Here is a 17,305-nt window from a genome sequence, read left to right as displayed (position 1 = left end):
ACCCGAACTACTGATGAACAGCAGTCGATCTGCGCACGCAAGGAGGTGCTATTCCTATTCTTTTTCTGGAAAAACGAAAGAGAGCTTCAAAACAGACTGCAGCGCCATCTGAAGCAAAGAGCATACTTCCTGCGGACACTTTTTTGGCTGAGTGGCCCATCTTGTTATTTACCATCTTTGGATCTACTCACAGAATTCTGTGGATATACTTGAAATTATTGCGATACCCAAATCTTTTGCGATATTTTAAGATATCGATTATTTTGTGCACCCAAAGTCAAAATAAAACATACACACACTACACACTACACACTCAGGTGCAGGATTTCATAACCAAAACAAAATGACATTGGTGGGGATGTGGAGACCATGGACTCAAATAATGAAACTAAGACTAAACGTACAGATAGGTCAACAAGTGCACCCCAATTGCTCTGGGGTTAGAGTGCAGAAGGGACACACACTCCAGGTTGGTTGTTTTGATTTGGGTGAAGCGAGATTTTCACTCAAGACTCAAGTTCAAGTCACTGTGTTGTGCTGAAATAGTTATAGTTATATATAGCGGCTAGGTCCAAGATTCTCTAGATCTAGATCTAGATCGCGGCCTAAGTAATTCTCTTCAAAACAAGACAATAGTATGTCCAGAATGGATAGAGATCTAGAAAATGAAAAGGATAGCTCTTGGGAAATCATAATGTGAAAAGGATAGAGATCTATTCTAGATTCTAGATTCTAGATCTAGATCTAGATCTAGATATCTCTAGCTCTGGGAAACTAAAATGTAAAGGATAGATATAGCTTCTCAGGGCTCCCCTTTACCACATTTGTGCGTATATTACCCCTTAATTAAACCTGCAAATTACCCCCTTAAAGTTTTGGTGGTGCGTGAGCTTTACCCTTTGTAATTTCATTTCGGGGGTTTGCATGTACGCTTTAAGATGCGTGTGGCAAGCATCATTTTCCCCCTTCTCTAGGCCTACCCCGAAGCTGAGTCTATGATTTGACAACACACTCACACGCACACGACAGTCACCTTTTGTCTGTGACTCTGTGTCAAGTCAGAAGCAGTCGCCCTACTTTAACTTGTCAGCTGCGCTGTTTCCGGTGACACCGGCTTGCTTCAGCAGAGAAGCTCCGCCCCCATTCTGGTCGCTCACATTTGCCATTTGCCGGTGTCGTGCCTTGTGTTTACCCCTGCCATGAGATTACCCCCATCCTTCATTAACACACCAGTAAACATGAATCAAAAGTCTGGAAAGACTGGAATGTAGACCCTGGGATGGCTCTGATAATAAATCAGTTTATTTTCCAAACCTGCCACTCGTCCCAATTTAATCGGGTCCCAAATTTCAAGCATCCTGATTTTTCCCATTTTTGACCGCGTGTATCCCGATTTTGATAGATTGATTTTTTATTTTTTGTTCTGTCTGTTGCGCCGGATTTTTCTGAAATCTTACTCTGCCTTCTTTTCTGTTGTGGGAAGTACTCGTTAAACTTTTTGTCAGCAGAAACCTGGGAGCAGTATTTTCCTAATTTAAAATTTTTTTTAATATTTTAGTAGAGAGTTTTACGGGGCTCGCAACTGCATAAGGTCATATGAGCGCCAAGGGGTGGGTGTTAACAGAGAAGTCCTTACAGGGAATCAGACTTACTCTGCTCACCTCTCTAGCTTCAACAGCACAAAGTCTGCTTCGACTATCAAGGCACCCCGGAAATAGCAGGTCACAAGAGTGTGACAGATATACAAAAGAAGTACAAGAAAATGACAATAGGGAGGATTAGGAAAGAAAAAGTTCCGTGTTCTAGATCAGGCACAGTTATGAGCGTGACATGATGAATCAGCCCATTTACAATTCTACTGTGCTTGAACGAGAAATGTCCCCCCTTTAGGAATGGCCTAAAGACACTACAGTCAGTGGCACCGCCCCGTGGGGTATTTTCCTAAATGTTGATGCCGAATTTAGTAATTGAGTCAACAAAAGTTGCATTGGATCTTTGCTCGCACGTGTTATTTCAACTATAACGGAAGTAGAATCTAGTATTGATTTGGTATTCCGACTTGGGACATTCTCAAGATCTACTTTCACTTTTGTTTCCTCTCAGATTTCTCCAAATTGCGACGCACAAATTAGCAATATTATACACACAAATTAGCAATATTATACACACAAATTATCAACATTATACACACAAAATAGCAATATTATACACACAAATTACCAATATTGTACACACAAATTAGCAATATTATACACACAAATTAGCAATATTATACACCCACAAATTATCAATATTATACACACAAATTAGCAATATTATGCACACAAATTAGCAATATTATATGCACAAATTAGCAATATTATACACACAAATTAGCAATATTATGCACACAAATTAGCGCACAAATTAGCAATATTATACACACAATATACACACAAATTAGCAATATTGTACACACAAATTAGCAATATTGTACACAGATTAGCAATATTATACCCACAAATTAGCAATATTATTATACACTCACAAATTAGCAATATTATACACACAAATTAGCAATATTCTACACACCAATTAGCAATATTCTACACACCAATTAGCAATATTATACACACAAGTTAGCAATATTATACACACAAGTTAGCAATTTTATACACACAAATTAGCAATATTATGCACACAAATTAGCAATATTATACGAACAAATTTGCAATATTATACGCACAAATTAGCAATATTATTATTCGTAGTTCTGCTATTACTTTCAAAACAAGCTTTGTTTGAGTTTTGGTTAGTCAGGCCCGTCATCAAGACCCGTCAGTAAAACTTTCAATAGCAATAGCACATTCGCATCACGTGACTTGACTTCGAGGTGTGAGTTTCACTTGTGTCAGGGACCGTCGTTGATGGGGTCAATTTAAGTTCATGCACACCGGTTGAAGCGTCTTTTGGGACTTATCCGGGGGGGGAGGGGGGGGGGTGTAAAACTCTTGGACTAGAAGAACTTGACGTGATATTTCAGGATATTTTTTAAAAAGATCAAACACACAGGCACGCGCGCGCGCACACACACACACACGTGCGCGCGCGCAGAGGAAATGCATGATACATATATAATATATATATTTCTATTATCTATTTGTGGTGGCCGAATTTTGCTATTCAAAAAGCTTTTTAATGGCTGCATCGATCGACTTGCGGTTTTCGCCAAAAGATTCTTTAAAATATTCTCCAGAGTAAGACGCCCTTCGTTTTTTTCAGTTTAGAGACAGTTTTGCTGCAAAAAACTACATTTCTTTATTTCGCCGATCGCTTTTGTAGGCCGACGCTTCTGTCTTGGTAATTTTAGAAAATCCGGAAGTGATATTTTGCGAGACGCATTTTGTTTTGAGAGTTTAGATCTAGACCTAATAATTTTTTGCATCTCTCAAGATTTATTGCCCCATTCCAGTAGAGTGTAAATATAGTAGGCCAATGACTTTTAGTTGATATTAAAGCACCGATCATTCCTTTCATCGAAAGGGGGCCCAGCTAGTGTATATATATATATATATATGATTTATTTTCTCCCGAAATCCCGATTTTTTTTCCCACTGAGATCCTGACTTTTAGATTTCATAGAGTGGCAGGGTCTGATTTTCTTTGTGTATTACGGACGGACTTGACACTTTTGGTTTGTCCACTTTGTTTTATTTTCTATTGGTCCACCCACCACCACCCTTCCCCTGTCCAAATGGACACAACTCTAATTCTAGTCAATATTACTCATATATTTCTTGTTGTTACAATGAAACCTTATGTTCATTAAAAATCGTCTGCATTCAATCATAGTCGTGGTCACTCTGTGTGTGTCTGTGTAAATGCGCATGTGAGTTAAATGTTTACATACATACAAACATTCTTACTATAAAATTAGGAGATAATTGATTTTGACCCTTTAAGTTTCTAAAACAAGGGTTTAAATACCCCTTGAGATAGAACACCAAAGGGTGAAGAAACCTCTTAAGTTGGTCTGAAAAGGGGAGCCCTGCTTCAAGATCTAGATTTATTGTTGCCTTGTAATAAAAGAAAAGTGCCTATTTGCAACGCCGCATTACGATTAGCGCCAGTGCTAAATGAAACGCAGTGTTGCGATTAGCGCCAGTGCTAAATGAAACGCAGTGTTGCGATTAGCGCCAGTGCTAAATGAAACGCTGTGTTGCGATTAGCGCCAGTGCTAAATGAAACGCTGTGTTGCGATTAGCGCCAGTGCTAAATGAAACGCAGTGTTGCGATTAGCGCCAGTGCTAAATGAAACGCTGTGTTGCGATTAGCGCCAGTGCTAAATGAAACGCTGTGTTGCGATTAGCGCCAGTGCTAAATAAAACGGCGTGTGTTAGCCTAGGCTATATTCTATATGAAGCTTTCATTGTTGGAAGTTCTGATGGCCAAAGTGACAGGGTGTCTGCGTTTGAAGCCAAACCATCATTTTATGAGCGTGGGTTCGATCTCGGTCCTGGAAGTTTTTTTTGTTTTGTTTTTTTGGGGGGTTCTCTTCTCGACTGACCAACAAATTTTTCCCATAATTATAACTTGTTGCTTTGTAGTTTTTTATGTAGTGGTGAAGCATGCACAATCTGGTTTTGTCCCCAAGAGGAGCTCTGTACAAAGTAGGCCTTAGTATAGCCTCTATACTTTTCCTTTTACCAATTTAGGCCTGGTCAAAGTTCAATAGTGGCTTTCCTTGGTCTGGGTGTCTAATTATTATAATTTTTAAAATTATTTTAGGCTCAGGAGAATCTAAAAAAAAAACCCTTCGTGGACCGTGATTGGATGCCGTGCTTGGAAGCACTGAACGTTTGACTAAGAGAACGTAGACAACTTGTACGTTCTCTATGCCTTACTTAAAGATGATATTTTTAGGTAGATCAAGAATCTATTGTATGACGACACTGCGGACAGGAAATACTGCTTATACCGCATTGCACCGTCTTGTTATAGTTTTCTAAGCGTCTTTCGACTTACTTGCAAACTCAAAACTCAAATGATTGTGATTTTATATGAGAGATGAACAAGACTACGTCTAGTCTACTTTTGTGCAAACAATGTCAGAAACAATTGTTCTAGATATCTACTTTGGCAGTGCAGAAATGGTAGGAATACAATGACACTGTCCTACGACCCCGACTGACTAATGTCTGATATTATAAATAAGCCATGTGTTGGTCTGATAACAATTTTGGTTCAACTATTTTGAAGAAGACCTGTTGTTCCACTCTCTATGAATGTTAAAATGCTTGGATGTATTTTATGAATATTAACATTTTGATATTTCCAATTCACAGTGCTGCCGGTTGTATTCTCAAGGTGAAAGTGCGCCAAGACAGACCCCCAGAGAGAGACCGGCTGTAAGAAAAAGGAGTCCGGGTGGTGGTGGCTACCCACTTTTGGTATGTGACCTCCTGCATCCAGAGCTTTCAATTAAGTTGAACTTGAATAATGAATTTTTGGAAGGAGTTCTGCAGAGGGCCCGTTGGTTGTTGCCGACAGCTTGCAGATCGTAGACTTTCTTTATTGTGTCAGCTGGTCACAAATTCTGGGGCTAGTACTTTTTTTGTTCGCTTGTTCCTCAAGTATTTCTGACTATCAGAGGTTGAACTAGGCAAAGGCATTTAATTTGTAAAACGTCCCGGGTTGTGATAACGTTGAGGCAAATGTTATATAATATTCCTTTCACTTAGCCAGGAAACGTGATTTCCCATTCTAACATTTCCCATGAATGTGCTGAAAACGGGGACAAAACAAAACTTGGTATAAGGAGTTTTGTATTGAAAGAGAGAGCAATCTCATTTACAGTTGCATCCTTCCTTAATGAAAGCAGCTTGGGTTTCCTACAACAGCCGAGAAAGCTACGCCTGTCTTTTGAATGAGTTTTTGAATATAGGGCATGGTCAGTGATGACAAATGTTGAGCACCGAGAGAAAGGCCAGCAAAGACTCCTTGACGCAACACTTAAGGCGGCTACTTTTTGCACTCTCTGGAAAAAATGTCACTTTTGTAATGCTGTTTATAGTTAAAGAACTCTGTCAAGGAAAGATTGCGGGAGGTTGGCAGGTGCTGTGGTGTGCTATGCTTCTTTTTTTTTTTGGTCCTTTCTAACATGGAAGGTGTTATTTGGAGTCGACTCGAAATAATCACTTGGTTCAAACATCTGTAATCCTTATAATAAATCTTTCCTCCTTTGTTTGCTTTGTGTGTTACTCTCAAATGTTCGGCCCCTACATGACCTATTTCTTTAGTTGTGTTGCAAGTGCCGGAAAGTTCTGACTAAAACTAAACTAAAATTAAGGAAAAAAACGTTTTTCTCCACTGTGTCGACAGCTGGCTTATGTTGCCGTTCTCTCTACTTCCACTAACTGTTGTACCACAGATCATCCCTTTGACGTCTGTTGGTCTGTCTCTCTACGTCCACTAACTGTTGTACCACAGATCATCCCTTTGACGTGTGTGGGTCTGTCTCTCTTCGTCCACTAACTGTTGTTCCACAGATCATCTCTTTGACCTGTGTGGGTCTGTCTCTCTACGTCCACTAACTGTTGTACCACAGATCATCTCTTTGACCTGTGTGGGTCTGTCTCTCTACTTCCACTAACTGTTGTACCACAGATCATCCCTTTGACGTGTGTGGGTCTGGGGATATGGCAGATCCAACGCCGTGGCTGGAAGTTGAACCTCATCCAAGAGCTGGAAGAGAAGATGACCACACAAGCCATACCTCTCCCTCAAAAGTAAGAACATTAATTGACTTGTATTTTTTTTTTTTCACCCTTTTAAGATTCCAGTTTATGAGATATGGCCACAAAATTAGTTTTCTTCGGTCAACATAAATGCAGGTTTTTGCCCAGTCAGATCTGTCAGTCAGGCTACAGTTGTTGTTTGTCAAGGCCTCAGTATAGAAACTGTCGTGGAAATGTGTTCGAGCATGCTCATGTGACCTTGTGCAGTTGCAAGCGCCGTAAAAGTCTTACTAAAACAATCAATATTGCTCGCTGTGTCGTATGTGTGTCGTGTGATTCTGGGTACACGTGTTTCTCTCCCTCTGGATGAGGGGCAGAGACGATGAAGTAAATAGTACCGTCTGAGATGATGAATTAAATAAATAGTACTGTCAGAGATGATGAATTAAATAAATAGTACTGTCAGAGATGATGAATTAAATAAATAGTACTGTCAGAGATGATGAATTAAATAAATAGTACTGTCTGAGATGATGAATTAGATAAATAGTACTGTCAGAGATGATGAATTAAATAAATAGTACCATAAATAGTACTGTCAGAGATGATGAATTAAATAAATAGTACTGTCAGAGATGATGAATTAAATAAATAGTACTGTCAGAGATGATGAATTAAATAAATAGTACCGTCAGAGATGATGAATTAAATAGTACCGTCTGAGACGATGAATTAAATAGTACCGTCTGAGACGATGAATTAAATAGTACCGTCAGAGATGATGGATTAAATAGTTATACATTGTAAGATTGACATGTTCCCAAGTATCGTTGCTCGATTTGTTTTTGTACCTCTTTGTGTCGGCCAGTCTGGACGAGCTGAGACAGATGGAATACAGAAAGGTCAAGGTCAGGGGAACATTTGACCACAGCAGGGAGCTTTTTATTGGTCCACGGTCAAACATCCACGACGCGGAGACCATGGGCTCCCAGCGAGCGACAAACTTGGGCGTTCACGTCGTGACCCCATTCAAACTGGCAGACCGACCGTAAGTGTGGGGTCGGTGTGTGGGAAGGTTTTAATAATGATAATGAATAGCATTTATGCTGCGCATTTCTATTTTCTAAAAAATGCACAATGTGCATTACATAAAAAAAGACATACATCTTAAAAATGAATGGGCATGTGTGCACGGAAAAAAACCCTATATGTAGATCTTTATATATATATATATATATATATATATATATAAAATAATATGTATATATATACAAAAATATGCTTTGAGAAAAACAGTCTCACAATTTTGTGTCTGATAGTGGCCGACAGACCGTAAGTTTGAGATTGGTTTATTTTAAAAAGTTATTTTTCTGATAGTGATAGACAGATGGAAAGTGTGCCATCGTTGTATGGGGAAAGTTTTTGTCTGATAGTAACAGACACACCATAAGTGTGGGGTTGGTTTATGGGAAGGTTTTGTGACAGACAGACCGCTCGCCCCGGGGGCAGTGCTGCTGGCTGAAGTTGTCTTCAGGCCGTTCCCAAAGGGGGGACATTTCTCGTTCTGATGCACAGTAGATTTAGAAATAGGCTGATTTAAGTGATTTACCAATGTCATGCTCATACTGTGTCGAAACAACATAGGGGGAACTGCTGCTTTTTCTTTCCTAATCCTTACTATGGTTTTCCTCTACTTTTTTTGTATGTTTGTCACACTCTTGTGACCCGCTATTTACGGGGTTCCTTGATAGTCGAAGCAGACTTTGTGCTGTTGAAGCTAGAGAGGTGAGCAGAGTAAGTCTGATTCCCTGTAAGGACTTCTCTGTTGACATCCACCCTTTGGCGCTCATATGACCTTATGCAGTTGTGAGCGCCGTAAAACCTTACTAAAACAAAAAACAAAAAACAACCAGACAGACCGTAAGTTAAGGATAGGTTTATGTGTCTGATAGTGACAGACAGACCGTAAGTTAAGGATAGGTTTATGCGTCTGACAGTGACAGACAGACCGTAAGTTAAGGATAGGTTTATGTGTCTGATAGTGACAGACAGACCGTAAGTTAAGGATAGGTTTATGTGTCTGATAGTGACAGACAGACCGTAAGTTAAGGATAGGTTTATGTGTCTGATAGTGACAGACAGACCGTAAGTTAAGGATAGGTTTATGTGTCTGATAGTGACAGACAGACCGTAAGTTAAGGATAGGTTTATGTGTCTGATAGTGACAGACAGACCGTAAGTTAAGGATAGGTTTATGTGTCTGATAGTGACAGACAGACCGTAAGTTAAGGATAGGTTTATGTGTCTGATAGTGACAGACAGACCGTAAGTTAAGGATAGGTTTATGTGTCTGACAGTGACAGACAGACCGTAAGTTAAGGATAGGTTTATGTGTCTGATAGTGACAGACAGACCGTAAGTTAAGGGTAGGTTTATGTGTCTGATAGTGACAGACAGACCATAAGTTAAGGGTAGGTTTATGTGTCTGATAGTGACAGACAGACCGTAAGTTAAGGGTAAGTTTATGTGTCTGATAGTGACAGACAGACCGTAAGTTAAGGGTAAGTTTATGTGTCTGATAGTGACAGGCAGACCGCGTAAATTCAGGGTCGTTTTATGGGAAGGTTTTGTGTCTGATGGTGACAGGCAGACCGCGTAAGTTAAGGATCGGTTTATTTGAAAGGTTTTTGTCCAACGGTGGAGGCCGCTGGTCTTTGTAAACCTACTGCTGAGTGCGGCCTGTCTGTGGCTGTGGTGCTGTTACATACACCCAAAGGTTGGAGATCAAACCCAGCTGGTAGTTGTGGGTCTACTTTCACTTTTCTCAGCCTGATGTGTTCATAGAGATCCTTTCCCCCTAGATTGATTTGCCTCTTTTTATTAGCTTTTAAGTTATTTAGATTGTTTTCTTTCTTAATTGCTTAGCTTTTTTGAGTATGCAAACAAAGCTGTTTTATAACTCTGTGCTGGTCACTTGTGTCCAGGGAATTCTCATTTTTTTAAAACAACTGAACTTTAAACGTTATGAATATTATGATTCTTTATCTTCATTTGTATCTGCCCATATTAGACCCAGTTTAACAATTTCTCAAAATAGTTTTTCGTTTTGCGTATACGTTTAGGTAAAGGCAGGTTCTCGTTTTTCTTGCTTGTATTTTCTTACCCATGAAATTTCCCTGATTGTGTCTTTGTAGACAGATGATACTTGTCAATCGAGGTCATGTGACCTTCAAGAACCAGCCGCATCAGATGAGGCAAGCAGGCCAGGTGAGAAGTACCGGTACTTAACAACCGCACAAGTGTGCAGTGGGTGGTTGGCGGGTGCTCTGGTGTAGTTTGCTCCTTCTTTCCTACTAAACATCTATCGTCCTGATCTCTCCTCCTTCTTTTTTGTGTTTGTTACTCTCTTGTAACACCTCTAATCTTCGGCACTTATATGACCTTATTGTGTTGCAAGCGCCGTAAAACTCTTACTTAAACTAAAAGCACATGTGTGTAAATGTCATTGGTGATACAGAGAGAAAGATATACAGTGCAGCCTCTCTATAACGACAACTCTCTATAACAACATTTTATTTCTGGTCTCGACGATGTTGTTATAGAGAGGCTTCACTGTAGGACTTGTGAATTTATGTGTTTGTGTGTGTGTGTGTGTGTGTTTGTAGCTTTGCCTAGGTGCTTTCTTATGTTCATGCATTTTTCTTTCTTGTATACCTAGTGGTGATTTAATCTTCATTGTAAATTTCTTTTTTTATCTCATTTGTTTTATAAATGTTACTGTGTCGAATTAATTATCACAGCTTATTTAGACATTATTGTGCTCTGCTGTGGTTTGCTTCTTCTTTCCTATCCAGCATCTATCATCCTGATCTCTCCTCCTTCTTTTTTGTGTTTGTTACTCTCTTGTAACACCTCTAATCTTCGGCACTTATATGACTTTATTGTGTTGCAAGTTCCGTAAAACACTAAAACTAAAACTAAAAAGACATTTTTGACAAGCTGAATTTTTTTTTTTTTTTTCTTTTTGAGAGGAGGGATAAGTGGTTTGGGACTGAAAAGGAATTTTTTAACATGGCGTTAACAGCACAGCACATTAATTATTGTGTTTGTATTTTTTTGGGAGGGAATGTTAAATCAGTTAGATGTGTGTGTGTTGTTGTATTATTTATCCACTTTCTTTATGAAGATTCGGTCACTTTGTAGACTGGGGACAGCACTGCTTGATGATAATGTTGGCGTGTACTCTGATAGCAATATTGATGTGTACTCTGATAGCAATATTGATGTGTACTCTGATAGCAATATTGATGTGTACTCTGATAGCAATGTTGATGTGTACTCTGATAGCAATATTGATGTGTACTCTGATAGCCATATTGATGTGTACTCTGATAGCAATATTGATGTGTACTCTGATAGCAATGTTGGTGTGTACTCTGATAGCAATGTTGGCGTGTACTCTGATAGCAATATTGATGTGTACTCTGATAGCAATATTGATGTGTACTCTGATAGCAATATTGATGTGTACTCTGATAGCAATGTTGGCGTGTACTCTGATAGCAATGTTGGCGTGTACTCTGATAGCAATGTTGATGTGTACTCTGATAGCAATGTTGGCGTGTACTCTGATAACAATGTTGATGTGTACTCTGATAGCAATGTTGGCGTGTACTCTGATAGCAATGTTGATGTGTACTCTGATAGCAATGTTGATGTGTACTGTACTCTGATAGCAATGTTGATGTGTACTCTGATAGCAATGTTGATGTGTACTCTGATAGCAATGTTGATGTGTACTCTGATAGCAATGTTGATGTGTACTCTGATAGCAATGTTGATGTGTACTCTGATAGCAATATTGATGTGTACTCTGATAGCAATGTTGATGTGTACTCTGATAGCAATGTTGATGTGTACTCTGATAGCAATGTTGATGTGTACTCTGATAGCAATGTTGATGTGTACTCTGATAGCAATGTTGATGTGTACTCTGATAGCAATGTTGATGTGTACTCTGATAGCAATGTTGATGTGTACTCTGATAGCAATGTTGATGTGTACTCTGATAGCAATGTTGATGTGTACTCTGATAGCAATGTTGATGTGTACTCTGATAGCAATGTTGATGTGTACTCTGATAGCAATGTTGATGTGTACTCAGATAGCAATGTTGGCGTGTACTCAGATGACAATATTGACGTGTACTCAGATGACAATATTGGCGTGTACTCATCTTTCTTTCAGGTTGACGGTGAGGTGGAAATCACGGGGGTAGTCAGACTGACGGACAGGGTGAGTCTATTTGTCTGTCTTGCATCTTCCCAGCACTGTTTGATCGTTGTCAGTCGATATACCGTACTTGTTTTTACTTGAGCAAAACAAGGAGATCAAATGTTATTTTGAAGAGTAAATGTCCGGAGAAGGATGAGAAAGTGATGCCTTTCCGACTTGCACCGTTAACTTTTGGACTATTTTCCAGTCAGTCAGTCAGCAACTGTGTCTCAAAGAGCTGTATCTTCTCTTCAAGTCCTGTTTGTCTGTCCATCATCAGGGCATGCAGTAGGTGGGTGGTCGGCGGGTGCTCTGGTGTGGTTAGCTTCTTCTTTCCGATCAAACATCTATCGTTCTTTTTTGTGTTTGCTACTCTCTTGTAACACCTCTAATCTTCGCCACTTATATACGACCTTATTGTGTTGCAAGTGCCGTAAAACACTTACTAAAACATAGGGCATGCAGTATATTTTTTTATTGTGCTTTGAGTGGGGGGGATTTTTTGGAAATATGTGTTTCTTTTCTGTGACAAGTTCTTTTAACGAGAGAGGTTGTTAGCCTCGTGACTCAACCCCCGACCTGGAGGCAGGATGACTCTGTTTCAGGAATCACTTCCTGGTTTGCCATTTAGTCGCTTCCTACGACAAGCTAGCACCACGTCTGACCTTTTCTTTTCAATGTCGGGACTGCTCAGCAGAAATGGTCACTTTTAAGCACAAGGGGGCTATCCCGAAAAATGCTGTTTTGAGAAAATCGAAGATAAAGTTTTTGCCCCTTGTTCAGTTTCTTTAAAAGACAGGGAGAGTTTTCTCTATAACCAAACAAATATACACACCAATGAAACCAAACTTCTCCTTTAGGTAGGGCAATGCCCACTTTTGGTGTAGGTCAAGATTTCTGGAAACCCCCGACATCTGGGTTAGCCCGCTTGTCCTTAAAAGCGACCAAATATACCTGTTGATAATTATATATGTATACATCGAATTATATTTGTCGTTATGACGTTTAAAACTGACGGTACAATGAATGATTATTGTTCCTTTCAGCAACCCATCATGGGCCAAGACGCGCAGAAGATGGGCTACTGGGTGTCCAGACATGTGGAAGAAATGGCGGAAATGGCCGAGACGTCTGCCGTGTTCATCGACGCTGACCTCAGTGAGTGTGTTGACAGATGTACACGTCTGCAATAACGTCGCCACGACGACGCCAGACATGTTGTCGCCCTTGTGATCAGACCGGCTAACCCACAAAGCATCATTTTTTTACGTTGATGAATCGGTGGTAAAAGATGTATTTCATTTGCTGGGTCCAAGACTTGTCGGTCTCAATCTTAGCAACAAGTGCTCCCAAAGACATGAGAAATGAAATCACACCGTAAGAGTTGGTATTTTATGGAGTGTCTCCATCCATCTGCTGAAATGTTGTATCCCACTCAGCTCAATTTTGGCCTAAAGAGGCAGAGTCAAAGTATGGCTGGTCTCCAGAATTGTCAAAAGTGTGCTGGTAGGCGCATAAAACATTCCTAGGTATCTGAGTCTGACTATTTAGTACATAAAACATTCCTAGGTATCTGAGTCTAACTATTTAGTACATAAAACATTCCTAGGTATTTGAGTCTGACTATTTAGTACATAAAACATTCCTAGGTATTTGAGTCTGACTATTTAGTACATAAAACATTCCTAGGTATTTGAGTCTAACTATTTAGTACATAAAACATTCCTAGGTATCTGAGTCTAACTATTTAGTACATAAAACATTCCTAGGTATTTGAGTCTAACTATTTAGTACATAAAACATTCCTAGGTATTTGAGTCTAACTATTTAGTACATAAAACATTCCTAGGTATCTGAGTCTAACTATTTAGTACATAAAACATTCCTAGGTATCTGAGTCTATTTAGTGCATAAAACATTCCTAGGTATCTGAGTCTATTTAGTGCATAAAACATTCCTAGGTATCTGAGTCTAACTATTTAGTACATAAAACATTCCTAGGTATCTGATTCTATTTAGTACATAAAACATTCCTAGGTATCTGAGTCTAACTACAGTGGAATCCTGTTATAACGAGAGGGAGGGGACCGGTGTCAAATGTCCGTTATAGCAAGATTCTCGTTATAAGGGACCCAGTAATAAATTCAAGGGAAATAATAAAGTAGGCCTAATCTATGAGTCTGGTTTTCGGTTTATTTCTTTTTGTAATCTCCCCTGATGATGATTTGGTTCAACATGACCTTTAAGTCTTACTTGATCAAAAGTCGAATCAGGTTTCTTTCTCAAACACTAGCGATATTGACAGCTCGGCGTTGGCGATCAGAAAAAAAGTTCTCTAGGCTAACTCGCCCGCTGTGTTGTCCCCCACCCCACCACACCCTGTGGTGCGTTCCGTCTGCTTGCGCACAATGGGAACATACCACACCCCGCCCACGTCACACATTCGCTCCGTCCATCACAGTACAGCACTATGACCTCTCCATCCCCGCATCGGTGAAGTGAGAGGCGTGGTAGACCTAGATAATCTAGACTAGGCTGGCCTATCACACGATGCATTCTGCTTGTCTGTGCATGCCACACTCTCCCCACTCATTCAATCAGACCTCCCTTGTTCATTGTTGGCACATGTGGGCTCTCCCATTCTTTGTTTCGCTAGATCACCAACAAGTTTCTCAACTGGCGAGGTTTTACATTAATAAATAGCCTATGTGCTGTGCACAGCAGCAGCAATATTCCGTTATAACCGACTCGCGTGACGGTCTGATTGCGCTATAGCAGTATTTTATTTACAAAGATAAAGAAGGGAAAAAAACGGGGTTTTAGAATAGTATCTTTATAGCAGACTTCTCGTTGTTTCAGGACTCGTTATAAGTGGATTCCACCGTATTTAGTACATAAAACATTCCTAGGTACCTGAGTGACTATTTAGTACTTAAAACATTCCTAGGTATCTGAGTCTATTTAGTACATAAAACATTCCTAGGTATTTGAGTCTATTTAGTACATAAAACATTTCTAGGTATCTGAGTCTATTTAGTACATAAAACATTCCTAGGTATTTGAGTCTATTTAGTACATAAGACATTCCTAGGTATCTGAGTCTATTTAGTACATAAAACATTCCTAGGTATCTGAGTCTAACTATTTAGTACATAAAACATTCCTAGGTATCTGAGTCTATTTAGTGCATAAAACATTCCTAGGTATCTGAGTCTAACTATTTAGTACATAAAACATTCCTAGGTATCTGAGTCTATCTATTTAGTGCATAAAACATTCCTAGGTATCTGAGTCTATTTAGTTGCAAGTGCTGTAAAACTCGTAGTAACAACTGACAACATGACAACTGACTACTGACAACTTCCTCCCCCCCCCCCCCCCCCCCCCCCCCACAGACTCCACGGTGCCGGGCGGCCCCCAAGGCGGACAGACGAGGGTCACACTGCGGAACGAACACATGACCTACATTGTCACATGGTGAGAGGGTAATGGGGCGCTGTTAACTTTTTAAAAAATGTTGACACAATTTAGGTTATAATCTTTTAGGAGCCAAGTGGGTGGTTGGCAGGTGCTCTGGTGTGGTTTGCTCCTTCTTTTCTACCAAACATCTGTCGTCGTTATCTCCCCTCCTCCTTTTTTGTGTTTGTTACTCTCTTGTAACACCTCTGTTCTTCAGCACTTATATGACTTTATTGTGTTGCAAGTGCCGTAAAACACTTATTAAAACTAGACCAGCGGACAGACCAAGATACTCCATAGACATTCTCCCCACTGGGGGGTTGAACTCAGGTGTCCTGCCTGTGACGGTGAAGTGGCTAACCGCTACAGCACCGACGCGATGGTCTCACCCAGCCCACAGCAGCCATGACAGGTCGGGAGACGTAGCCCGCCTCCTAGATGATGTACATTGTACGCTGTGCTGATGAGGCGTTATGCTCTACGGGGGCTTACTAACACCTAGAGTGAGAGAGACATGGGTGGTGATGGGAGCTTACCAACACCTAGAGTGAGAGACATGGGTGGTGATGGGAGCTTACTAACACCTAGGGTGAGAGAGACATGGGTGGTGATGGGGGCTTACTAACACCTAGAGTGAGAGAGACATGGGTGGTGATGGGGGCTTACTAACACCTACAGTGAGAGAGACATGGGTGGTGATGGGGGCTTACTAACACCTACAGTGAGAGAGACATGGGTGGTGATGGGGGCTTACTAACACCTAGAGTGAGAGAGACATGGGTGGTGATGGGAGCTTACCAACACCTAGAGTGAGAGACATGGGTGGTGATGGGAGCTTACTAACACCTAGGGTGAGAGAGACATGGGTGGTGATGGGGGCTTACTAACACCTAGAGTGAGAGACATGGGTGGTGATGGGAGCTTACTAACACCTAGAGTGAGAGGGACATGGGTGGTGATGGGGGCTTACTAACACCTAGAGTGAGAGGGACATGGGTGGTGATGGGAGGGCGTATCTTTCTTTTATTTGACCGTCCATTCATTGTTTCTGCTTGAGGGGGGAGGGATGTATGGTATAAGGTTTCTCTCATTCAATTCTCTCCCTCCATTCTCTCCCTCCATTCTCTCCCTCCATTGTCTCCCTCCATTCTCTCTCTCCATTGTCTCCCTCCATTCTCTCCCTCCATTGTCTCCCTCCATTCTCTCTCTCCATTCTCTCTCTCCATTCTCTCTCCATTGTCTCCCTCCATTCTCTCTCTCCATTCTCTCTCTCCATTGTCTCCCTCCATTCTCTCCCTCCATTGTCTCCCTCCATTCTCTCCCTCCATTGTCTCCCTCCATTCTCTCCCTCCATTCTCTCCCTCCATTCTCTCCCTCCCCCTCAGGTTTTCCCTTGCGGCCTTCACCTTCTTCCTGTGGTACAAAAACTACCGGAGCCCGACCCCCCACAAGGCCGTGGTGGATTTCATCAAGAAAGAACACAGACGACTCTGATCTTTGTACATACACAATTTTTATTGAAAATAAACAACTGTAATTGAATGACACACCACCACTTTGTGTCGCGGTCTGTTGTTTGATGTTGGACACTTTGTCATGGTACACGGTGTCACTTTTCGCCCGATTCTGTTACTTTTAGTTAGCGTGACTCGGCAAACACAGCAAACCATTACGCGGATGTACTAAAAGCTCAATGTCTTGAGATTTATTCTGCGTTAGAATGGTTAACTTCTGTGCCTTAGTTTTTGTTCTAGACAAATGTTTGTAGAGTACCCAATTTGCCTTATTTTAGTTACAAAGTTATGAATAAATGATTCTTAATTTAAAAATGGCTCCACAGATCTCTCCAAAATCTA

The 17,305-nt window shown here is 40.6% G+C and overlaps 1 protein-coding gene across 1 annotated transcript; it reads left to right on the top strand.

Moving 5' to 3' along the window:
* The first annotated feature begins 253 nt into the window (after positions 1-253).
* Positions 254-17,004, top strand: LOC101845667 (surfeit locus protein 1). Its single transcript, XM_005113081.1, has 9 exons — positions 254-469; positions 5,325-5,429; positions 6,646-6,767; positions 7,585-7,764; positions 9,911-9,983; positions 11,964-12,011; positions 13,037-13,148; positions 15,386-15,467; positions 16,835-17,004. The coding sequence occupies exons 1-9, from the start codon at positions 344-346 to the stop codon at positions 16,941-16,943; spliced, it is 957 nt and encodes a 318-aa protein (XP_005113138.1). The 5' UTR covers positions 254-343; the 3' UTR covers positions 16,944-17,004.
* Positions 17,005-17,305: the final 301 nt, after the last annotated feature.

Source organism: Aplysia californica, unplaced genomic scaffold, assembly GCF_000002075.1.
Source record: "Aplysia californica isolate F4 #8 unplaced genomic scaffold, AplCal3.0 scaffold01601, whole genome shotgun sequence".
Lineage (NCBI taxonomy): Eukaryota > Metazoa > Mollusca > Gastropoda > Aplysiida > Aplysiidae > Aplysia > Aplysia californica.
This window is presented reverse-complemented; position numbering and strand designations above follow the sequence as displayed.

What these genes read in the sequence shown, in the direction of transcription:
- LOC101845667 (XM_005113081.1), top strand. Translation starts at nt 344, where the DNA reads ATGACATTGGTGGGGATGTGGAGACCATGGACTCAAATAATGAAACTA. An exon ending in GTGGTGGCTACCCACTTTTG is followed by an intron (nt 5,430 to 6,645) that starts GTATGTGACCTC and finishes GTTGTACCACAG; the next exon opens with ATCATCCCTTTGACGTGTGT. An exon ending in TAGTCAGACTGACGGACAGG is followed by an intron (nt 12,012 to 13,036) that starts GTGAGTCTATTT and finishes TGTTCCTTTCAG; the next exon opens with CAACCCATCATGGGCCAAGA.